Consider the following 24,792-nt stretch of genomic DNA (forward strand, 5'->3'; position numbering starts at 1 on the left):
CTCTATCTTTTGTACTATTGCTCTGACAGACATCCTCGGCAGCGGATGGTGAGAGTAGCTGCACCAACAAATATTTCTGAAACAGACGAAGTTGATGTGCGAAACCTTGGTCAGCTGCTGTGTGCTTTTGGTTTACGGCTTTTCTCCTTTGTGTGTTTGCTGATGACTTTGAAGGCCTGATAACCGACTAAAGCTCTTCAAACATTCACTGCACTGGAATGGCTTTTCCCCTGTGTGTGTTCGCTGGTGTCTTCGTAGTGCTGATAACTGACTAAAGTTCTTTACACATTCAGTGCACTTGAATGGTTTTTCCCCTGTGTGTGTTCGCTGATGTGTTCGAAGACTTGATAACTCACTAAAGTTCTTTATACATTCAGTGCACTTGAATGGTTTTTCCCCTGTGTGTGTTCGCTGATGTGTTCGAAGACTTGATAACTGACTAAAGCTCTTCACACATTCACTGCATTTAAATTGTTTTTCCCCCGTGTGTGTTTGCTGATGAAATTGAAGGTGTGATGACTGACTAAAGCACTTTGCACATTCACTGCACTTGAATGGCTTTTCCCCTGTGTGTGTTCGCTGGTGTCTTCGTAGTGCTGATAACTGACTAAAGTTCTTTACACATTCAGTGCACTTGAATGGTTTTTCCCCTGTGTGTGTTCGCTGATGTGTTCGAAGACTTGATAACTCACTAAAGTTCTTTACACATTCAGTGCACTTGAATGGTTTTTCCCCTGTGTGTGTTCGCTGATGTGTTCGAAGACTTGATAACTGACTAAAGCTCTTCACACATTCACTGCATTTAAATTGTTTTTCCCCCGTGTGTGTTTGCTGATGAAATTGAAGGTGTGATGACTGACTAAAGCACTTTGCACATTCACTGCACTTGAATGGCTTTTCTCCTGTGTGTGTTCGCTGATGAGTTTGGAGGTGTGATGACTGACTAAAGCACTTTGCACATTCACTGCACTTGAATGGCTTTTCTCCTGTGTGTTTTCGCTGATGACTTTGAAGGCTTGATAACCGACTAAAGCTCTTCAAACATTCACGGCACTGGAATGGCTTTTCCCCTGTGTGTGTTCGCTGGTGTCTTTGTAGTTCTGATAACTGACTAAAGTTCTTTACACATTCATTGCACTTGAATGGCTTTTCTCCTGTGTGAGTTCGTTGGTGTCTTTGAAGGCTTGATAAGTGACTAAAGCTCTTCAAACATTCACTGCACTTGAATGGCTTTTCCCCTGTGTGTGTTCGCTGATGAGTTTGGAGGTGTGATGACTGACTAAAGCACTTTGCACATTCACTGCACTTGAATGGCTTTTCTCCTGTGTGTGTTCGCTGATGACTTTGAAGGCTTGATAACCGACTAAAGCTCTTCAAACATTCACGGCACTGGAATGGCTTTTCCCCTGTGTGTGTTCGCTGGTGTCTTTGTAGTTCTGATAACTGACTAAAGTTCTTTACACATTCATTGCACTTGAATGGCTTTTCTCCTGTGTGAGTTCGTTGGTGTCTTTGAAGGCTTGATAAGTGACTAAAGCTCTTTACACATTCACTGCACTTGAATGGTTTTTGTCCTGTGTACGTGTGCTGATGAATCTTGAGTAGTGATGACAAACTAAAGCTCTCGCTGCATGTGTTTGATTCTTCTTTCTTGGTTAGTGTCTGTGGGTCGGGTATATATTTGTCTACATCCCATGACTGTATTTCCTGATGGGCCAACATGACTGATAAAGCACTTGAGATTTTTTCACACACTTTTTATGTGTGCGGTATTTTACACGTTTGATTTCTGTTTTAACAATAAAATGCAATAGCCACCAAATATTTGCTACACTCCTAATACGTAGAAGGTGTCTATGTAGGTGATTGTGCCTTAAGATTGGATTATGGCTATGCACGCTTGCGGGTAAAGATTTATCTTCCTTCTGGCCGGTGCAAATTGGAACAGTCTGTTGTATTGTAGCTAGAAGAACTCCTCTTTCCTTTACCAGTCAGTTGTCCGGCTCCGCTCTGTTGTGCTCTTCTCTGGTTACTGTGGTTTGTCCAGAAAGATTTTACAATTCACCTAGAGCACAGAATGATGGCTCGTCTTCATTTTAGAAAACAAAGCACTACAGTAATCACATCATACCGATCCCATGATTAAAGTTGGTATATGAGACTTGTTTATACAGGAGGCGGTTTGTTATTGTTGTTGCCTCACTTTTCCTAAGGTCCTTTCTTCGTCTTGTGCAGTGGAAGTGCACAGCTCAGCCTCTTACAATCACTGAACTGCCCTTGACGCTTCATCCAGGATCTGTCAATTTGTGTGCAGGTTCCTCTGTCGCCGACTGCGCTGATGTTTTCCTGAATACTGTAGCTCAATATTTTTGCTATTATTGAAGATTTACAGCATTAGCTTCTTTATTGGTGGTCATTTCATACATTCGAGGCTTGTTTTCTGTTGGATGTAAAGATATTTAACATTACTAAATTGAAACATAATGGAATGAGAATTCACAATGTTTAACTGGTTGTAAAAGACATTTTGGGGGAGATTTACCAAATCTCCACGCAATGCAGCGCAGCCCCACCACGCGAGGCTGTGCTGCGTTGCGCGGCAGGGAGGGATCAGGAGAGCACCATATTTTCAAATATATGGCTCTCTCCTTCCCTTTCCCTTGCACCAGCACTGATTACAGCAGCCCTGCGCCATGCATACACCTTAGCACCAGAACGCTAGGGTGTGTGTGTGTGTGTGAGAGTCCAGCATAGGTTTTGAATAGGAAGGACACCCTTCTTGTACAAAATACTATGCCTAGATACGAGGGAAAGCTTTTCCTTTTTTGTATACGTTTTGCACAGTGCAGCATGGATGCAAAGTTAGAAAAGGAAGGACAAATTAGAGAATTTCTCCTTCCTTGCGCCTAGGTTAAAAGGGTGAAGTTTTCTCACGCTAAACCCAATCTACTGTATTTGGTAAATTGGGTTTAGCGTGAGAAACCATGGGTGGTTGCAGGGGAATGCCCATGCACCCCCCTTGTTAGGCCCCCCTGGCGCAAAGTAATGTTACGCAGTGCTATGCGCTGCTTCACATTCATTTTACGTTATTTGTCTGAAAGTAAATTGGGAAAAAAACGATTTTGAGCTGTTTTGTGCCACTTTTGTGACGAAAACACAGCACAAAATGTTAGTAAATCTCCCCCTTCTTCTTTATCACCTTTGAAACTTAGCAAGGAATATTTCATCATACACAAATATTTAACTAAAAGTTCTATTGATCAGGTGACATCTTAATTATATCTGAAAAGGAGGTGATTTACCAGTGATCACAGTGTAACTGAGCAAAGTAAGGGCGCTCACGGAGCTCCCAAGTACTTATTGGTATAGCTTAAGACAGACGGACTGGTCAAGATTTAATTTAAACAACAATAGATTTTAGAAAAAGAGATGGATGAGGCTGGGCTGCAAAATTTCCAGTAACTCTTTACGAAGTATTCAACAAAAGTAACTCCAGTCACACACTTCTTCTCGTTCCTTTCCTATTCACTTAAGATCATCTCAAATGCCAACTCCTGTCTTTACCTCGCTGTTCATAAGCCACCTTTGACACTTTCAACAGCTCCCTTAGTTAAAGCATTTCTGGTTTCTTCTAACCGGGAAGATTGGAACATTATTGTGAGTTGAGTGGGGTTTCCTATCGCCATACCATCTGCCCATCTCCCTGAAACTGGTGCAGCTTACAGCACCCAGTTCTGACCCTGAAAGACAACTTTAAAAGGCAAGTCTTTATTTCTTCCTAGAGTAGATAAAGTTCTGTAAGATGCAGCTCCTTCCGGGGCTTTTGTGTAAGGCCCGTCCTTTACATTATACACGCAGATAAGGCAAACAGACGTTGATTCATATAATATAATATTCAACAATATCAGTCATTTAGTACTGTAACACGGGGAGGCCTGCCCCCCTTATGCCTACGTGGGCGACAACCCCAGCGGGGTATTCATCATGTGACCCCCCCTCTTTTCTTCACAGACTAACGATTGGGGGCATGCAGTGGAACCCGATACTATACAGGACGTGGAGTATGAGGACGACGGTCCCTTTAACTGGCTCCGCATTGGCGAGGAGGAGGAGCCTATACCGTCGTCAAAAACTGCAGCTGACAGCACCCAGGCGTGCTTATTCACCGGCAGCGTAGGAGGAGTTGGAGCAGAGTCGAGAGTTGGAGCAGAGTCGAGAGAAGAAGCGGAGAAGACCGGAAGAATCCTTGTACCATCCCCGGCAGAGAGGAGGAGTGACCCATTGGCGGCGCGGGAGCCAGGAGGCCATCGGCATCACGATCCGCCCAGCCGCACGCCAGGAGGTGTGTGGCTATCCGAGGTACGGAGCCGTATAGCGGCTGGGTGGAGAGGAGGGGTACATCCGTCCCCTGACCTGCCATCCCTTTCTTCCCTTTCTCCCTTCACACCCCGTTCCCTCACGGCGTACTGTATCGAGCACTGATGGTGAATCCCTCACTCCCTTCCCTAGCACAACGTTAGTGTCCCAGACGTTTTACTGATACTTGCCTTTCTTCTCTTCTCTCCTGGGCGGCGGTCCTGGTGGCATCATGGAGGCGGAAGAGCCGCGGTCCGGCCGGAATCCCCGACGGCGGACTCGGGAGGAGGAGGAACCCAGACCCCGGAGGCGAACGCAGAGGAGCAGATCCGCCAGAAGGTTCCCTGTGAGGAAGACCTGTACCGATCTCTTGTTTAAACAATTAAAACCCTCAATCACTAAAACCCGCCTCCTGCCTTTACCTCCACAACCCGCTACAAGTACTTATAGAGGATCCATCACAACCATCACCATCGCGGGAGTACTGCTGGCGCCGGACGGCCAACGCGAGCCCCACGGCGGAGTTGTTCCTGCCTGCCTGCAACCACCGCCGAGACCACCCAGATGTCCCACTCACGTTGCGAGTGCTCTCCCTATCCTGCCCGGTGAGCACCACGGCGACACCAGAAGAAGTTGGCGCCTGCGGCCAGGGTGAGCACGGTGCCCCAGCCCCTCCCCACCCCCAGCGGTATCGGGGATCTGCGATCGGGAGCCAAGCAGATGAGAGGCGTGAAAAGGGATCAAAAAGCGGGCATCCGATGTGTGTTCTCTGATGTAACAAGGCTGCCGCTTTAGTTTGCTGTCGGGTAAAGGACAATAATAATCATAATAAGTGCTGCTCGAGGCTCACAACTTCTAACAAATGGGAGTCGATGAAATAGCCTCCTTTTATCGACCCAGGAAGGTTGAAAAGCTGAGTGTGCACACACTGGTTCTTACTACACCGGAGGCTGGATGCGACCCTGGCACTGGTAAAGATTGAGGTTTCACCAGAGGAGCACGAAGTCTAGCCTCAACTGCCCTTCCAGCTCTCAAACCTGCCAGAAGTCGATGCACACGGTAACTGTGTACATTCTGACTAAAGCCTCGATGTCTGCAAAGCTTCTGACTAAAGCCTCAATGTCTGCAAAGCTTTCAACAACATTTTCTGCGCACCTACTGAGCTGAAATCACAATGAAGGTATTTACTGCACCCTATTCGCTTGCACTCATTTTAAACCTCATTTTAAACCTCCTTTGTTCAAAATGGCGGGGGTCTAAAGCTGAAGCAATAAATCCCCCCTGTACATCCAGGTGCCCACGAGGCTCCTCAACAACTCCAGATAAGACTCCCTCTCAGCAAGCTAGAAACGGGGCTTGCATGAATGGAAAGCGAAACTCCTCCTCCCTGCTCTCAAAGCAACAGTAACAAACAGAGGACTACTGTCTCTATCTCACCTATTTGGCGGCCATTTTTGACTAGTCTCCCTCTTGGACGGCCATCCTGGATTAGTCATTTTCATTATCTGAACATACACTAAGAACTTATCATTTTAGACTAATCTCAACTACCGAGTACTTTGCGCAGCTCTGTATCTACTTCTTGTGATAGAATGTTTGCCTTTTATTGCAGTATTATACTCCTACTTGTATTTTGTACATTCCTGTAACCTACACTAAGTTCACTTTACTGCACAGATTGCTACTTCATATATTTTGGTTGCTCACTAATGTCACTTTTTTTGATTTTTGAGTCCTGTAACCGATTGTTTGCATTTGTATGCTGTTCTTATATTTTATCAGTATTATACTTCCAATTGTATTCTGCACAATTCTGCAACCTGCACCCATTTTTCACTTTTCTCTCCTGTAATGCACCGACTGCTACCTCATATATTTTGGTCGCTCACTAGTGTCACTTGTGCTCCCTAGGGTCATTTTTGATCCATGTAACTTGTTGTTTGCATTTGTATCTTGCATTCAGCACATTTATGCAACCTGCACCCATTTCACTTTTCTCTCCTGTAATGCACAGATTGTCCTCTCCTGTAATGCACAGATAGTCCTTTGTACTCTCTACCACCCCTATATTACCCCTAGAGTGTTTCCAGTCACATCCCTCCTGTCAAGATAGAAGATAACTCTAATGACTAGTATACTATTTGATTTTTAGATTGTATCCATGTGTATCCCCTCCCTGTGTTAGAATTATAGCTTTTACGACTAATCGCCTGTGGAACTGTTGGAATATAACCAGGTGTACCCCTTCCACCGTGTGAAGAGATAACCCTATCCACTAGAGCAAAAAGAAAGGTGTTCCTGAAATGTGTAACGTAACTGATTTTAGGTAAAGTGCCTTGTAAAGGGGCAGCTGAAATTCCAGGAGCCTAGTCCCGACAGCTCGACGACTTCGGAGGGCTGGAAGTGGTCCCCCGCTACACGGCGGAGGAGGGCACTGGACATCGAATGCTGTCTTATGTAAAGCGCTCTGATAACCTAATCGGTTCAAGATCCTGAAATGTGCAACGTAACTGATTCTATGTAAACTGCTGTGATAACATGTAACGGAACTGGTGCTATGTAAAGCGCTCTGATAACCTAATCGGTTCAAGTTCGCGCTATAGAAAACTCTAAAAATAAATAAAATAAATAAACCAATAATTTACCTGACTTATCCCTGCAGCAGATGTGTGCATATTACTCCTTTTTCCCCCTTTTCCACCATTACCATTTGGGGCCCAGGTGGCACTTTGTGATTGGATGGGCATTTGGCAGAGTGGGAGTAGGTGTCAGTTATCCACAGGTGATGTAGCATTTCTACCTTTCCATATTTCTCATATTCAAGTTTACCTAATTTCCTGTCTTTTGGCCACTCTACTGCACTCTGGCTGCACACTCACTCTGTGAGGTTCATCAGAAGTCAGATAACGGCCTGATAGTCACAAGGCCTGTGACTGCTGTTCTCTGTGCTGTTCTATGTGCTGTTCTATGTGCTGCTCTCTGTCCTCCCCCGCTGTCTGTACATGTTCTGTGCCCGTTTCTTCCCTCTGTTCTCCTCGCTGTCCCTGTGTCTGTCTGCCCGGTTTTCCTTCTGTCCCCCTCGCTGCCCCCGTGTCTCTTTGCCCGTTTTTGCCTATTGTTCCTTAGCTGCCCCTGTAACCCTGTGCCCGTTTTTGCTTTCTGTTCCCTTGTTGCCCCTGTAACACTGTACCTGCTTTTGACTTCTGTTCCATTTGTTGCCCCTGTATTCCTGTGTCCTTTTGCCTTCTGTTCCCTTTGTTGTCCCGCACCACTCCCGCCGCTGGGTCCCCTGCGACCACGCCCCTTGGCTGCCCATTCGCTGCCCCCGCCTCCCAGCTGCTCCTCCCTCCCAACTCCCCACATATGCGCGGTGAGGAAAGCGACCCTTGACCCTACCAGGTAGGTCCTCCCCCTCTGCACAGCACCGCCTGTGTGTCCCTGCCCCAGAAGCCGCTGCTAAGGAAGTTCGAGGGCCTCCTCCAGCCGCAGGCTACCACCTGCGTCTCATCCCTGGTGGCCAGTGGTAGGCCGTAGGTTTGTTCCTCTTCCGCTATATATTGTCTTTACTGTATTGCCTGTATTGCCTTATTGTCATTGTTGTGCCTGTGACTGTTGTTCTCTGTGCTGCTCTCTGGCCTCCTTGGCTGCCTGTACTTGTTCTGTACTTGTTTCTTCCCTCTGTTACCCTTGCTGTTGCTGTGTCTCTCTGTCCGGTTTTCCTTCTGTCCCCCTCGCTGCTCCTTTGTCTCTCTGTCCGTTTTTGCCTTTTGTTCCTTAGCTGCCCCTGTAGCCCTGTGCTCGTTTTTGCTTTCTGTTCCCTCGTTGCCCCTGTAACACTGTACCCATTTTTGCCTTCTGTTCCATTAGTTTCCCCTCTATTTTTGTGCCTAATTTGCCTTCTGTTCCCTTGTCATCCCGCACCGTTCCTGCCGCTGTGTCACCTGTGGCCCCTCCCCCATGACTGCCCATTTGCTGCCCCCGCCTCCCAGCTGCTCCTACCTCCCACCTCCCCATATATGCCACTTGCACGCCGATGGTGCGCCTAAGGCAAGCCCATCTGCGCACGTCTCGCCTGGACAGCACCCAGCACCAGAACCCCTGGTCCCCGTACTCACCACCAGGAACGCCACAACTATGATGCCAGCATTCTGCACACTCTCAACTCTGGACAGACTCACACCTGCTTCAAGGCCGCCCCGAAACGCACATACGGTCCCTTCACCTGCCGGAACTGCAGTTACACCAGTCTTAGAGCCGACGAACCACCCGCCAAGAAAGACCTCAACCACCTCCGATGCATTCTACTGAACATCCACAAACACGCCGTCGAGCTCTGGGACCTGCTCAACACAACATCCCCAGACGTCGCCTTCCTGACAGACTTGGATGAACGACTCCTCTGCACCCGACATCGCCATAGCCATCCCAGACGGCTATAAGATCACCCGCAGAGACCGCACCAACAAACGGAGTCGGAGGAGGAATCGCCATCGTCCACAAGAACAGCATCAGGGTCTCGACTAGCACAAACGATACTCTCAGCACCACCGAACCAATGCATTTCCAGATCCTCACAGACCCCAACTCCACCCTCAGAGGCACCCTCATCTACCGACTCCCCGGAGCCCACCCCTAGTTTAGCGACTCCATCGCCGACTTCATCAGCACGCACGCCCTGACCTCCAGAGACTACATCCTCCTCGCAGACCTGAACTTTCACCTTGAGAACAACAACTACAGCAACTCCGCAACCCTAATCGACAACCTCAGACAGTCAACTCGTCACAACGCCCACCCACTCCGCCAGCCACACGCTCGACCCAGTCTTCTCCTCAAGCCCGCACGTCTCCTTCAACCACACCACCGAACTCCTCTGGACCATCCATCGCTGCATCCACTTAACCTTCCAGAAACCCACCACACATCACCGCGCCCAACAGATCCCCCGCTGCTGCTGGAGCAAAATCACCGAAGAACAACTACGTACAAACCTCGCTCTCAGCCCACCCACCGAACCTTCCAACTCCGACGACGCTGCCCACAGCCTCAGATGCTGGATCGACGACTGCGCCAACACCCTCGCCCCGCCGAAGAAACCCCCCACTGAGAAACCAGCAAGAGGGCCAGCTGGTTCACCCCAGAACTCCTAGCCTCCAAGCAAGCTTGCCGGAAACTAGAGAAGAAATGGCACAGTGAACAGACTCCGGACAGCCACGCAGCACAAAAGGACACCATCCGCAACCACCACCACCTCATCAGGGCTGCCAAGAGGACCTCCTTCAAAGACTGCTTCAACAACAACGCACACAACAGCAAGGAGCTTTTCAACATAGTGAAGAAACTCTCCAACCCCAACTCCAACAACAAAGACATGCTGCCGTCGCAAGCCCTGTGAGACTCCATCACCACTTTCTTCCACCGCAAGATAGCACACATCCACAACAGCTTCAACACCCAGACAGCCCCAAACAGACAGCAACAAAACACACTCTCCACACACAATCGACCACGATCCCCTGCGAGCCTGGGCCAGCGTGAGCATCGATGACACCATCAAGACCATGAGCACAATCCACTCCGGCTCTCCGTCAGACCCATTCCCGCACCACGTCTTCAACAAAGCAAGCAGCTTTATCGAACCCCACCTGCTCAACGTTATCAATCTCTCCCTTAAGACAGCGACCTTCCCAGTGAGCTGGAAACACGCTGATATCAATGCCCTACTCATAAAACCTAAGGCAGACCCAAGAGACCTCAAGATCTTCCGGCCCATCTCTCTGCTTCCGTACCCAAGGTCATCGAGAAGATCGACAACAGACAACTAACCCGATACCTCGAAGAAAACAGAATCCTGGACCCTTCCCAGTCAGGGTTCCGCATCAACCACAGCACCGAGACCGCCCTCATCGCCGCCACCGACGACATCAGGACCCTCCTGGACAACGGTGAGACCGCAGCACTCATCCTCCTAGACCTCTCTGCCACCGTTGACACCGTCTGCCACTACACACTGCGCACACGCCTCCACACTGCAGGGATTCGAGACAAGGCTCTGGAATAGACCACCTCCTTCCTCTCCGGCAGAACCCTGAGCGTCCTCCTCCCCCCATTCGGATCTGTAGCCTCTGAGATCATCTGCGGCATACCACAGGGATCCTCCCTCAGCCCGACACTGTTCAAAATTTACATGGCCCCGCTCGCACACGTAGCCCGGCAGCATGACCTCAACATATTCTCCTACGCCGACAACACTCAACTGATCCTCTCGCTCACCAGGGACCCCATCTCGCCAAAGCAAACCTCGACGAAGGAATGAAGGCCATCGCCGACTGGATGACGATCAGCCGTCTGAAGCTGAACTCAGAAAAGACGGAGGTCCTCATCCTCGGCGCCAACCCTTCAGCCTGGGACGACTCCTGGTGGCCGACGGCACTGGGGGCAGCCCTGAAACCCACCGACCACACATGCAACCTGGAAATCATCCTCGCCTCACCGCTCTCAATGACCAAGCAATTCAACGCCGTCTCCTCCTCCTGCTACAACACCCTCCGCATGCTCCGCAAGATCTACAGATGGATCCCGACAGATACAAGAAAGACAGTCACTCAGGCCCTCGTCAGCAGCAGACTCGACTACGGAAACGCCTTCCACGCGGGAGCCCCAACCAAGCTCATCAAACGACTGCAACCCATCCAAAACGCCTCGGCACGACTGATCCTCGACGCCATGACCACATCACACCCCACCTGAGAAACCTGCACCGGCTCCCCATCAACAAGAGAATATCCTTCAAGATCCTCATCCACGCACACAAGGCACTCCACAAGACCGGCCTAGCCTACCTCAACAGACGACTTTCCTTCTACATCCCCAACCGCCAGCTATGCTCCGCCGACCTCTCACTCGCCACTGTCCCGCGCATCCGAAGAACAACCACCGGCGGGAGATCCTGCTCCCCCCTCGCCGTCAAGACATGGAAAACCCTCCCACTGAGCCTACTACAGACCCAAGACCTGCTCACCTTCAGGAGGATACTCAAGACCTGAATGTTCGATCAGTAGCAGCCCCCCCAGCGCTTTACAAATGACTGATTGATTCACTGATTGATTGATTGAAGGCCATGGATCTCACTTCTTCTACAACAATTATTGCAGACATAGGGCCTAGTTAGGAATTTGTCCAACAGAGTATTGCCTCAAAACTAGGTGTGGTTGAAGAATTCTGGTCTTCCGGCAGACCTCGCAAAGTTTTGCCCACTCCATTCCCAAAAAACTCCTCAAAGTGATGTAGAACAGAGTTTTTTTTCTCAAGCGGTTCGCCAATGGTAAGGTGACGAGCGCGTGTTAGAAAATATAACGCGCTAGACCTCCTCCTGGTGAGATTTCTCATTGCGGAATGTCGCGGCAGGTCGCGACCACTCGAGTGTAGAAATTAGTCATTCTCGTTGATGAAGCTGCCACTTGATTAGAATGTCAATTCGAGCAGCAGAAAGCAGCAGCGCCCTCTGGTGCGACCCGTAGCGCTGTTCGCGCTGATTTTACAATGCGGGAAAAACTCCTGGCACAAAAAATCAGTGAGAGTAGTGCAACTTAGAAACTCTGCCACTAACGTAAGTTTGCAGAGTGCGGCGGCGTTTCCCTGGCACTTTGTGGAGTTCAGCGGACTAAAACTCTGCGAACTACACCAAGGCCTAATCAAAATGTGATAGATATCCTGTCTGCCTTATTATAATTGCCATAGGATGTAATACATATTTAATGAGGCGGGAAGGGTACCTGTCACATTTGTGATGGAGTAAACCATCCGCTGAAATCTAAATCAGGCCTTTGGTGTACATTTTGTCCAGTGTGGCTAGCTGGGCTTGAAAGATCTTGTTGTTTGTCGTCCTCTCACTGCTGTGAGGTCACCGCTAGGCAGAACTTCAGTCAGCTGTGCCTTGTGCGGATCTTCCTTCCAGGCAGCGACTTCTTCCAGCTGCGCCTTGTGCGGATCTTCCTTCCAGCCAGGACCTCTGTCAGCTGCGCCTTGTGCAGATCTTCTTTTCAGGCTGCAGCTTCTGTCAGCTGCCCTTGTGCAGATCTTCCTTCCAGGCAGGACTCTGTCAACTGCTTCTTATGCAGATCTTTCTTCCTTCCAGGCAGGACTTCTGTCAGCTGTGCCTTGTGCGGATCTTCCTTCCAGGCAGCGACTTCTTCCAGCTGCGCCTTGTGCGGATCTTCCTTCCAGCCAGGACCTCTATCAGCTGTGCCTTGTGCATATCTTCTTTTCAGGCTGCAGCTTCTGTCAGCTGCGCCTTGTGCAGATCTTCCTTCCAGGCAGGATTTTTGTTAGCTGTGCCTTGTGCAGATCTTCCTTCCAAGGAGGATTTTTGTCAGCTGTGCCTTGTGCAGATATTCATTCCAGGTAGGGGCTTCTGTCAGATATGCCTTGTGCAGATCTTCCTTCCAGGTAGGGGCTTCTGTCAGATATGCCTTGTGCAGATCTTCCTTCCAGGAAGGGGCTTCTGTCAGATATGCCTTGTGCAGATCTTTCTTCCAGGAAGGGGCTTCTGTCAGCAGTGCCTTGTGCAGATCGTCCTTCCAGGATGGACTTCACTCAGCTTTGCCCTGTGCAGATCTTTCATCTGGACAAGTATTCTGTCAGCTGTGTCTCGTGCAGATCTTCCTTCCAGGGAGGACTTCGGTCAGCAGTTCCTTGTGCAGATCTTCCTTCCAGGCAGAACTTCTTTCAGCTGCGCCTTGTGCGGATCTTCCATCCAGGCAGGGCTTCTGTCAGCTGCTCCTTGTGCATAGCTTCCTTCCAGGCAGGACTTCTGTCAGCTGTGCATTGTGAGGATCTTCCTTCCAGGCACGACTTTTGTCAGCTGTGCCTTGTGAAGAACGTCCTTCCAATCAGAATTTTTGTCAGCTGTGCCTTGTGCAGATCTTCCTTCCAGGAAGGGGCTTCTGTCAGCTGCGCCTTGTGCAGATCGTCCTTCCAGATGGACTTCTCTCAGCTTTGCCCTGTGCAGATCTTTCTTCTGGACAAGCATTCTGTCAGCTGTGTCTCGTGCAAATCTTCCTTCCAGGGAGGACTTCGGTCAGCAGTTCCTTGTGCATATCTTCCTTCCAGGGAGGACTTCGGTCAGCAGTTCCATGTGCATATCTTCCTTCCAGGGAGGACTTCTGCCAGCTGTGCCCTGTGCAGATCTTCCTTCCAGACAGGGACTTCTGCCAGCTGCACCTTGTGCGGATCTTCCTTCCAGGCAGGAATTCTGAATTCTGTCAGTCGTGCCTCGTGCAGATCTTCCTTTGATGCAGGGGCTTCTGTCAACAGTGCTCTGTGCAGATCTTCCTTCCAGGCCTGGGCTTCTGTCAACTGTGCTCTGTGCAGATCTTCCTTCCAGGCTTGGGCGTCTGTCAGTCGTGCCTTGTGCAGATCTTCCTTCCAGGGAGGGGCTTCAGTCAGCAGCACCTGGTTGCCCCCAAACAGAAAATCACATGGGGTGTCCCACAGGGCTCCTCCCTGTCCCCCCACTTGTTCAACCTCTACATCTTCCCCCTAATTCAGTCCCTCAGAGATAGAAAGGTGACGGTCTTCAACTATGCAGACAACCTACAATTGCTCTTTACGATAAAGAACACCGAGAGTTCAATTACCAGCTTCCAGTCTACCATGAGGTTCATCCAACACTGGATGGACCGAAACCATCTTAAATTAAACCCTTGCAAGACTGAGCTGGTACTTACAGGGGACAGTCCTAAGTACTGGGGCCCACATTATTGGCCTTCAGAGATGGGCCCCCCACCTTCTCCCTCACCATTGGCAAAAACACTCGGAGTCACACTAAACAGCGATCTCTCATTGAAATCGCAAGTGGGTTTCGTAGTCACTAAATGTTTTTTCCAACTCAGGAAAATAAGAAAGGTTCATCGTCTCCTTACACCAGAGGCCCTTACCCAGGTGGTGATAGCCACTGTTCTATCTCACCTGGACTACGCCAATTCCCTATACCTTACAAAAGGGGGTGGTGACGGATGGAGCATCTGAATCAATCGAACACCCAGTCAAAAGATCTGGGTTTAATCCATCACCATTCTTTAGCCCACTCTGCCACCCCAGTTCAGACATGGCTATATGCAAATCAGTCTGACCCTGTGCCTCATGGGAACAGTCCAGCCCGAACTGCCAAGCCATGTCTTCCCTGGACCGGAAACAAGCTTCCGAGGACCGTTTTCTGGCATTCCAGCCCACTTCAGCCCGGCTTGCTTGAATCCAGTGGCAAAGTGAGCAAGGGACTCACGTCTGAGTATACCCTGCCACACTTATGGCGGCCAAAAGCGGTACAAAAGGGGGTGGTGATGGACGGAGCATCTGAATCAATCGAACACTCAGACCCAGTCAAAAGATCTGGGTTTAATCCATCACCGTTCTTTAGCCCACTCTGCCACCCCAGTTCAGACATGGCTATATGCAAATCAGTCTGACCCTGTGCCTCATGGGAACAGTCCAGCCCGAACTGCCAAGCCATGTCTTCCCTGGACCGGAAACAAGCTTCCGAGGACCAGTTTCTGGCATTCCAGCAGTCTTCAGCCCAGCTTGCTTGAATCCAGTGGCAAAGTGAGCAAGGGACTCACGTCTGAGCATACCCTGCCACACTTATGGCGGCCAAAAGCGGTACAAAAGGGGGTGGTGATGGACAGAGCATCTGAATCAATCAAACACTAACACCCAGTCAAAAGATCTGGGTTTAATCCATCACCGTTCTTTAGCCCACTCTGCCACCCCAGTTCAGACATGGCTATATGCAAATCAGTCTGACCCTGTGCCTCATGGGAACAGTCCAGCCCGAACTGCCAATCCATGTCTTCCCTGGACCGGAAACAAGCTTCCGAGGACCGGTTTCTGGCATTCAAGCCGAATGCCAGAAACCGGTCCTCGGAAGCTAACTCAGATGGCAACCAGCCACCCCATTAATAAGGAAGGTACACTGGCTCCCCATGTCTCAACGCTGCACCTTCATAACAGGATGCTTGATCTTTAAATCTTTGCACTGCAAAAGCCCCAAATTCATAGACAACCTGATAGTCAAGCACACCCCTACCCGCAACCTACGCTCAGCCCACCTCTCATTTCTTCAAACCCCCTCCTTCAGACGGAAGCGCACAGGAGGCTGCAGATTTGCCACACTCGCTCCTCGACTTTAGAACTCCCTTCCCCTCGAAATCCGAGCCTGTCCGGACCTCATGAAATTCAGAGGAGCACTTAAAACCTGGCTCTATATGCCTACAACTAATGTCCTCTCGAGCCGCAAACCTTGCCTTTTCTACAGCGCCATGAAACCAATCGGTGTAAGTGCGCTCTATAAATCATTTTTAACATTAACAATAACATTGTTCCATTTTTTGATTTCCCTGTATTACACAAGCATGTAGTTTTGGGATGTATCTGGCTCCCCTGCCGCCACACTGAAATGGTGGATTGTTATGACTTTTGTTTTATGTGTAGTAAGAGTTTGACACCATTTCTTTTCTTTGTCTCTGTTATTAGTAGCTGATACTTCACCAGGGAGCGTGTGAAGGTCTCATGGGTTGCTGGACCCTAATTAGGTTTATATTTTGCCTTCACATTATCTTTAAAATTTGCTAATATTGTGCTGAGTAGTACTTTCGTTTCGTACATGCCTCTCCGGCACCCCCTACAAAGACAGATCTAGAGTGCACCGAAGTTGTGCCTAAGGCAAGCTCGTCCAAACCCATACACGCTTAAGACTGTGCTTAGCGCCGGCTCTTCTGTTGGTTTCACCCCCCATCCGGCTGTCAATCAATCAAGAAATTTGTATAGCGGGCTACTCACCCGGAGGGTCTCAAGGCGCTTGGGGAGGGGGGTCCGCTACTGCTCGAACAGACAGGTCTTGAGTTGCTTCCTGAAGGCGAGGTGGTCATGGGTAAGACGGAGGTGGATGGGGAGGGAATTCCAGGTCTTAGCTGCCAGGTAGGAGAAGGATCTTCCTCCCATGGTGAACCTTCGAATGCGTGGAACGGCGGCGAGGGCGTGGCTGGTTGATCGTAGTTGGCGGGTCGGAGTGTAGAAGGTCAGGCGGTTATTGAGGTACCTTGGGCCTAGGTCGTGGAGGGCTTTGTGTGCTTGGGTGAGGAGGCGGAACGTGATTCTTTTGCTGACGGGGAGCCAATGCAGGTCTTTCAGGTGTCCGGAGATGCGGCTGTGATGGGGGATGTCCAGGGTGAGTCGTGCGGAGGCGTTCTGGATGCGTTGGAGTCTTTTCTGCAGTTTAGCTGTGGTTCCGGTGTAAAGGGTGTTTCCGTAATCCAGTCGGCTGGTGACGAGTGCCTGGGTGAACGTCTTCCTGGTTTCGGTGGGGATCCATCGGAAGATCTTACGGAGCATGCGTAGGATGTTGAAACACGATGACGAGACGGCGTTGACTTGTCTGGTCATCGATAGGGAGGAGTCCAGGATGAAGCCCAGGTTGCGTGCGTGGTCCGTTGGTTTGGGTGCGCTGCCTAGGGCCGGGGGCCACCAGGAGTCGTCCCAGGCAGATGGTGATGATCCCAGGATGAGGACTTCAGTCTTGTCTCAGTTCAGTTTCAAGCGGCTGTTCTTCATCCATTCGGCTACTCCTTTCATCCCTTCGTGTAGGTTGGTTCTGGCTGTGGCGGGGTCGTTGGTGAGGGAGACGATCAGCTGGGTGTCGTCAGTAGGAACATTATATGCCCGCAAATGATCTCGCACCGCAATGCGACTATGCTGCGGAATGTCCACGGCTTGGGCCATGACAGCACAGGAAAGAGAATAAACAAAGCAAACTTTGTAGCACAACTGGGTAGTAATTCAAGGAAACCGTTTTAAATAGATTCAAGCTTGAAAAGACCTATTTCAAAAATAGGTAGGTTTTTTCCGACACCACCGTTTTCCGGAAACGGCAATGAAGGTGTTAAGGAATGAATGATATACTACTCGAGTGTCATGATATAAGACCGCCCCACGTTGGGCGCCATGTAGCAGGGTTTCCGTTCTCCCACAGAACTGTGCATAGAGATCTAGAACCTTAGTGAATTAGGTTGACCCAAAACTCACCTCAGTATCCAGAATCCCCTTACCGAGCTAGCTACAGTGTCTCATTGGTCATAACAAACTCCCAATGACTTAGACAAACCAGAACATGAACTTAGGTTACCTCAGGTATCGTGGAACACATGAACACTCTTTCGCTTTATAATCATTTCAAACCAGAACTTGGAGTAAAGAGGACACGTGCATATTTGAAATATTTATTAATCAATGCAATGTTCTCAAACGCAGTATCTTGTACTATACTAACATACAGATTATAAGAATCAAAGTTATCAGCATAGTTACTAGTCCATAGTACGTAAACGGTTATAGCATATTATAATGCTGAAATGAATAGGAATTAACAACACCTATTTCTCACCTCCCTATTTAGCATATTATATTATATTATGAAGGTCTCTTTTGGGTTTTAGCAGGGCGGGCCCATACCTCTAAATGTCAGGAGGAGAGGATCACATCATCAGCTACCAGCTCTCTGCATGCGAAGCATCATCAAGTGTGTTCTTGCATTTCCTGTAACTCTATCTTAAACCTGCTTAGAGCCCAATGTTGGCAGCAAATTTATTTATGTTATGTCTAATGTGGTGCGAAGATCAGACCTCCCAGCAACCTTGTATAGAGTTATTCTTAGAGGGTTCAGCACTCACTGTTCAGACAGTGTACCAAGCAAAACTGATATCAGAATAATAACACATTATTCTCAAATAAATCACACCACTTTTCTAGGTTGAAAGCTACAACAACAAGTATGTGTCGTGTGCAAACTGAAGCCGAAGGAAAAATGGCGTTTAAACTTGTAATAAGGTCATGCTAACTTAACACAGTATATATAAAGAAGTATCTATATGACACCCCGAAACAGTTTTTAATGCCTTCTGACACCATATTATAAAAGGTCTTGTGCACCAAACACAGAGCTTTAAACTCAATTCTCCGACCCAAAGGAAGCCAAGGAAGGCTCTTGATGGTAGCCGCAACAGAGAGGAATTTAGGAAGGCCCATCACCAGCCTGCAGCAGCATTCTGCACAAGTTGGAGTCGGTGTAGGAGACCCTTATTTATCCCTACATAAAGGGCATTGCAGTAATCCAATCTGGACAGCACAAGGGCCACCACTGCCTGTTTCCGCGTGGAGGGGGAGAGAAATTGACATATCTTTCTGAGAGTTCTTATCATTCCGAGGCAGATGGAGACTTCTATTTGTTTGGGTTCCCAAGGAGAGAGAGGTATCAACCATGATGCCTAGATTTTTGGCACTGAGGCCAGGGCGAGGGCAAGATCCAAGCGTATCTGGCCACCAGGCCCTGGACCAAATCTCCTGATTGTCTCCGAAAATTTAAATCTCAGTTTTATCCCCATTGAGTCTTAGATAGTTCTCTGCCATCCATGCTGCTACGGCCTGCATTCAGCTTTAAAAATTTGCTGCTGATGCTTCAACACTCTCAGTGATGGTAGTCATGATTTGAGTGTCATCAGCATAGGATAACACTGCTAGGCCAAAAGATCTTACAACCCTGGCAAGCTGGGCTACATAAAGGTTAAAAGGGTGGTGCTCAATGAGGATCCCTGGGGAACTCCGCAGAACAGCCGTTTAGGAGCAGAAAGGAATTGGCCCATCGTAACTCTTTGAGCCTGTTCCGTGAGGAAAGATGCAAGCAAATGAAGGGTGGAGCACTCAATCCCTATTTCCCGGAGCCTCCCAGCCAATCTTAGGGGCGAGATGGTATCGAAGGCTGTCGTTAGGTCCGGAAGGATCAGTAGGTGGTGTGACCTGTGTCGACCATCGAGCAACTGATGATCTCCAGATAGGTGCTAAGATGGAGGTTCAGGTGTTTCTCCAAGATTTTAGCTGGGACGGGCAGCAGAGAAATAGGCCGGTAGTTCTTTAGTTCCACCGGATCCTGAGAGGGCTTCTTTAAGAGAGGTTTAACCACGGCCATTTTCCAGGGGGTGGGATACTGGCCAGAAGTAATAACGGCATTGAGAACTACGTCAAAGGAGGAACAATAGTCTCCATTCCTAGTTTCAGGATCTTCAGGGGACAGGGCTCCATAGGGGAGAAAGATCTAATTTACCTTAACATCCGCTCCGTGTCTTCTTGAAGTATAGGGGGAAAGGCGCTCAAGCGGCAATCCTTTAGAGGAGCTACCAGAGAATCCGAAGGACGATCGGCCTTTGACCCTCCGACCTTGGATATCTCCAGGGAGGAATATATGTCCTTGATTTTGTCATAAAAAAGCATGCCCTTTTATCACATAGCTCCTGGGAGACCTCGGTGTTGGCAGAGGCTGAGGGGGCTAGGAGGGAATTAATCACAGTGAAGAGTTCCCTCTGGGATTTGATGGATTCCATCATCTTGGAATAGTAGATAACCTTTTCCTCATTAATAGCTAGCCTATATTCCTTCTATCTGAGTTTATGCAGGTCCCTTTCTCACGGCGCCATATTTTTTCCTGCTGTCGGCATACCTGCCTAAGGTTTCTCAACCTTTCGGTGAACCAGGGCACCGAAGGGCGTTTTCTGGCCACATAATGCTCCAGAGCCGCCAAGAGGCAGTTGGAAAAATAATCATAGATTGAGTTACCAACCAGGTGGGGGAGACAGCAACAATTACTAAGCTTAATTAGAAGACCCTCCTTATGTATGCAGCTACGGTTTCTCTTCATCTCCATCCTGTTCTTAAAATTGGGATCTGGGTGGGATTCTGCAATTCGCAGAAAAAATGGAATGGCGTAATGATCAGACCAAGAGAGTGGGATGGGATCATTCACCTCTATCCTCGGATCGTTAGAGAAGATCCTGTCCAGAATGTGTCCCGCCGTATGAGAAGGGCTCTTCACCAGCTGAGGAAGGCCACAGGAGTCCATAGTTCCCATGAAAACCTGCGTTTCAGAGCACAGAGTTTTCTCCTAATGGAAGTTAAAATCACCCAAAAGAGTGACAGTGGATCTCGCTAAATAAGGCTCAATCCGATTGCTGAAGTCCTAATTAAACATTCCACTGGGTCCTGGAGCCCGGTAGCTGACCACTCCCACAAAACTATCAGTGGGTAGGATCTTCAAGGAGAAATATAGGGTCTGATAGGGATCTGAGGGAGTGGTGAGGGCCTCAGTGAAGCACAAGAAGGTGTCTTTATAAAGTACTCCCAAACCCCCCATCAAGTCTGGACAGAACATACCCTGAGGGGATGGCCTCCACCAGGTCAAGCTCTGACCAATCTCTAGCCCAGGTTTCAGTAATAAATACCCAATCAGGCCTACGGGAGGAGACAAAATCATTAAATTCTGCTCTATGTTTAATAAGAGATCAGGAGATACCCTGAAAAGGACTGTTTCATGGGTAAGGGTAGGGCTGACACGTTTCCCCTTGTTTTTTTTAGCTACCCCCAATGAAATGACTGTCTTACAGTTAACACACTCATATAGCCCAATGCTCACAGTTCATCGACCTGCAATGCACATCCTTCACCCTGGACTCCTCCCTCTCGATGACCAAACAAGTCAACGCCGTCTCATCGTCGAGTTTCAACATCCTACGCATGCTCCGAAAGATCTTCCGATGGATCCCCACCGAAACCAGGAAGACGGTCACCCAGGCACTCGTCACCAGCCGACTGGACAACGGTAACGGTACACAGACAAAATATCAATTTTTAAATATCGATATGCAAAAATATCGAAGTTTAAATATCGAAATACAAAAATATCGGAGGTAAGTAATATCGACAGTCTAAATATCGATATTGGTATGATATCAGTAATATCGAAGTTGTAAATATCGATATTAATAATATCGAAATTAATAACTTTGATGTTACTAATATCAATTTTTAAATAAATTTAGTGTATATTATATTGTATTTATTATGTTTTATTATTTATTTTTAATGTTATTTTATTAAATATTGTCTTTTACTACTGTAGCGGGTTGTGGGTTTATAGGGGAATAGGGTGGGAAGTAATTTAATTATGTTAAATTAATTATGAATTAGAAGGAATTATTAATTAATTAATTGAGAATTAATTTTTTATTATTTTTAATTAATTTATTAATTGATAAATATGTTCTGTAGCGGGTTATGGGTTTATAGGGGAATAGGGTGGGAAGTAATTTAATAATAATTAATTAATTGATATATGTTTGTACATATTTTAATTAATAATTAATTGGTAATTAATTTCTATTAATTAGTTAATTAATTATTATAATTATTTACATATTTATAATTATTAATTAGTTGGTAATTAATTATTATTAATTATTTAATTACATTAATTATAGTAATTTTTTTAATATAATTTATTGTTATTCTTAATTAATTAATTGTGCAAAATAATATTAATTATTAAATTAAATTAATTACAGCAAATGTGCTAATATATTTACTTTATTGTTATTGTTAATTAATAATTAATTGGTAATTAAATAATATTAATGAATTTTGGGTACAGGGGTATTTTTGGGTTCAGGGTCAGTTTTCAGTTCATGGGTACAGGGGTATTTTTAGGGTTCAGGGTCAGTTTTCAGTTCATGGGTAAAGGGGTATTTTTAGGGTTCAGGGTCAGTTTTCAGTTTTTGGGTAAAGGGGTATTTTTAGGGTTCAGGGTCAGTTTTCAGTTCATGGGTACAGGGGTATTTTTAGGGTTCAGGGTCAGTTTTCAGTTCATGGGTAAAGGGGTATTTTTAGGGTTCAGGGTCAGTTTTCAGTTTTTGGGTAAAGGGGTATTTTTAGGGTTCAGGGTCAGTTTTCAGTTTTTGGGTAAAGGGGTATTTTTAGGGTTCAGGGTCAGTTTTGGGTTTTTGGGTAAAAGGGTATTTTTAGGGTTCAGGGTCAGTTTTCAGTTTTTGGGTAAAGGGGTATTTTTAGGGTTCAGGGTCAGTTTTGGGTTTTTGGGTAAAGGGGTATTTTTAGGGTTCAGGGTCAGTTTTCAGTTTTTGGGTAAAGGGGTATTTTTAGGGTTCAGGGTCAGTTTGGGGTTTTTGGGTAAAGGGGTATTTTTAGGGTTCAGGGTCAGTTTTGGGTTTTTGGGGTACAGTCGTACAGGGTAAAAATAAAATAAATTTAAATTAAATCAATTAAATGAAATTAAAAAATATAAAATTACATTAAATTATTACGTTTTTAATTTATTTTAAATGTATATGTATTAGTTTTAATTTTTTAATTATGTTTTAATATTTTTATTTAATATTTGTAACATTATATGTATTTTATAATTATTTTTACATTATTATTAATACATTTAAAAAAACGATATTTTTAATTTTGATATTTTTGTACTACGATATTATTTTTTCGATATTTTTGTACTTACCTTGTTAGGGATAGGATTCCTATATTTTTGACTTCGATATTTTTGTTCCGATATTTTTGTATTTCGATATTTTTGATTTCGATATTTTGTCAGACATTCAACGGTAACACCCTCTACACCGGAACCAAAGCCAAACTGCAGAAAAGACTCCAACGCATCCAGAATGCCTCCGCACGTCTCATCCTGGACATCCCCCGACACAGCCACATCTCCGGACACCTGAGAGACCTCCACTGGCTCCCCGTCAGCAAGAGAATCACGTTCCGCCTCCTCACCCACGCACACAAGGCCCTCCATGACCTGGGGCCCAGGTACCTCAACAACCGCCTGACCTTTTACACTTCCAACTACGATCGACCAGCCACGCCCTCGCCGCCATCCCACGCATTCGAAGAGCCACCATGGGAGGAAGATCCTTCTCCTACCTGGCAGCCAAGACGTGGAACTCCCTCCCCATCCACCTACGTCTGACCCAAGACCACCTCTCCTTCAGGAAGCAACTCAAGACCTGGCTGTTCGAGCAGTAGCGGACCCCCTCCCCCAAGCGCCTTGAGACCCTCCGGGTGAGTAGCGCGCTATACAAATTCTTGATTGATTGATTGATTGATCTCTCCTTGAAGCTTCAAGAGCTGTCCTCTCGGGTAAACAAGGAGCTTACCAGGGTCTACAATAAAAAGGACAGCGTCCCTGGCACAAGGCGTAAACTTGGCACAGACTAACACAGACAGGCGTGCCTTTGGTGCGCCTGCTGCGTGCGTTCACTGCGCGTCCTGATTAAATAGCTGGGCCAGTCAGGAACAACTACAGCGCTGCCCATCGATCTGGGACAGGAAGTGGAGTAGAGCAGCAAGAGTGAAATACTCACTTCCCCCCATACAATTGGCGAGTCGTGGTGGACCGGGGAAGGAGCAAAAGACCCCCACAAGCCCCCCACCCCCTCTCACCGAGATGAAGAAAAAAGCAGAAGAGTGCCTGGAAAGAATGCAGTAACCCCACACAAGTAGGCAATTATAATAGTTTTTAAAACATTCCCCCATTAGAACGCACACAATGATTCAATAAAATTTTAAAATCACAGTCACTTTCTAAACGCAGTAACAGCGCAACAGCGTGGCACCTCTAATCAAGGTGAACCACCATCATGTGGTGTAGAGGAGGAGACAAATGTGATAATAGTTAAGGAACTGCTGGGCAAAACTGACCTAAAAAGGAACTGGGCCTGCACTGCACCCCCCAACATGTGGCTCCATTATATTATTATCAGAAGTTTGATAACAACAAGAATAGTGCACAGAGAGAGCCAAAAGTTGAAGTAAAGAGACAAAAAAAAACAGAGATCAAGAAAGGGAAGAGAGAAAGAAGAAACAGGGGAAAAGGAAACCTAGAGTTATAGGAATCCTTACCTGACAATTACTTTTTTGTTCCCCCAAGGGTGGCAGCCACGCTGCACTGCCTGTCATCCCAGAATACCTTAAAAGGAAGTAAAGAAATAATTTTGCATCAGACGACAATCACACCTCATCACATTTTACAAATAACCGTCCTGGATTTACAAAACAACCAAGCCCAGGGAGAACCAGAGTCTGACTTCAGCCTCCTTTCACAGCTATTCCTGTGAATGTTCCACAATTAACCACCGTGGTCCCGCATGCGGCTGTTAACTATTCAGGTTTCACAGCAACAGCTTTGAAACAAAGGTTTCAGAGTACCAGAGGTGTTTCAACCCCCTCGGTCTCTGGGACACCGTTGTTTTATTAATTAACACATTCTGCCCTCATGGGGCAAACAGTGTAATGACCTTATAGTCAGCCATAGAAGGCAGTACAGCCCCTTAAAGGACAGCTCCCTTGGTGAAGGCCCTTGCCTTTGGAGCTACAACAAGCTTCAAAGCTATATTAAAGGTTTCAAATAATTACTGAAGGCATAAACATGGTTACTCAGTCAGAGAAATAATTATCATAATATTTGCAGGAGAATCACATAAAGGGAACCTCTAAAGTATATGAAAAGCCAGAATCAGAAATAACTCTAGCTGTAAGGTCAATAGA

The 24,792-nt window shown here is 47.3% G+C and overlaps 1 protein-coding gene across 1 annotated transcript; it reads right to left on the bottom strand.

Moving 5' to 3' along the window:
• Positions 1-24,217, bottom strand: LOC147663562 (uncharacterized). The gene is made up of 2 exons (XM_086950358.1): positions 24,148-24,217; positions 1-2,440 (listed from the first exon to the last, which is right to left on the bottom strand). The coding sequence occupies exon 2, from the start codon at positions 1,720-1,722 to the stop codon at positions 133-135; it is 1,590 nt and encodes a 529-aa protein (XP_086806484.1). The 5' UTR covers positions 1,723-2,440; positions 24,148-24,217; the 3' UTR covers positions 1-132.
• Between the last annotated feature and the right edge of the window lie 575 nt (positions 24,218-24,792).

Source organism: Lissotriton vulgaris, unplaced genomic scaffold (assembly GCF_964263255.1).
Source record: "Lissotriton vulgaris unplaced genomic scaffold, aLisVul1.2 SCAFFOLD_1983, whole genome shotgun sequence".
NCBI classification, from domain to species: Eukaryota; Metazoa; Chordata; class Amphibia; order Caudata; family Salamandridae; genus Lissotriton; species Lissotriton vulgaris.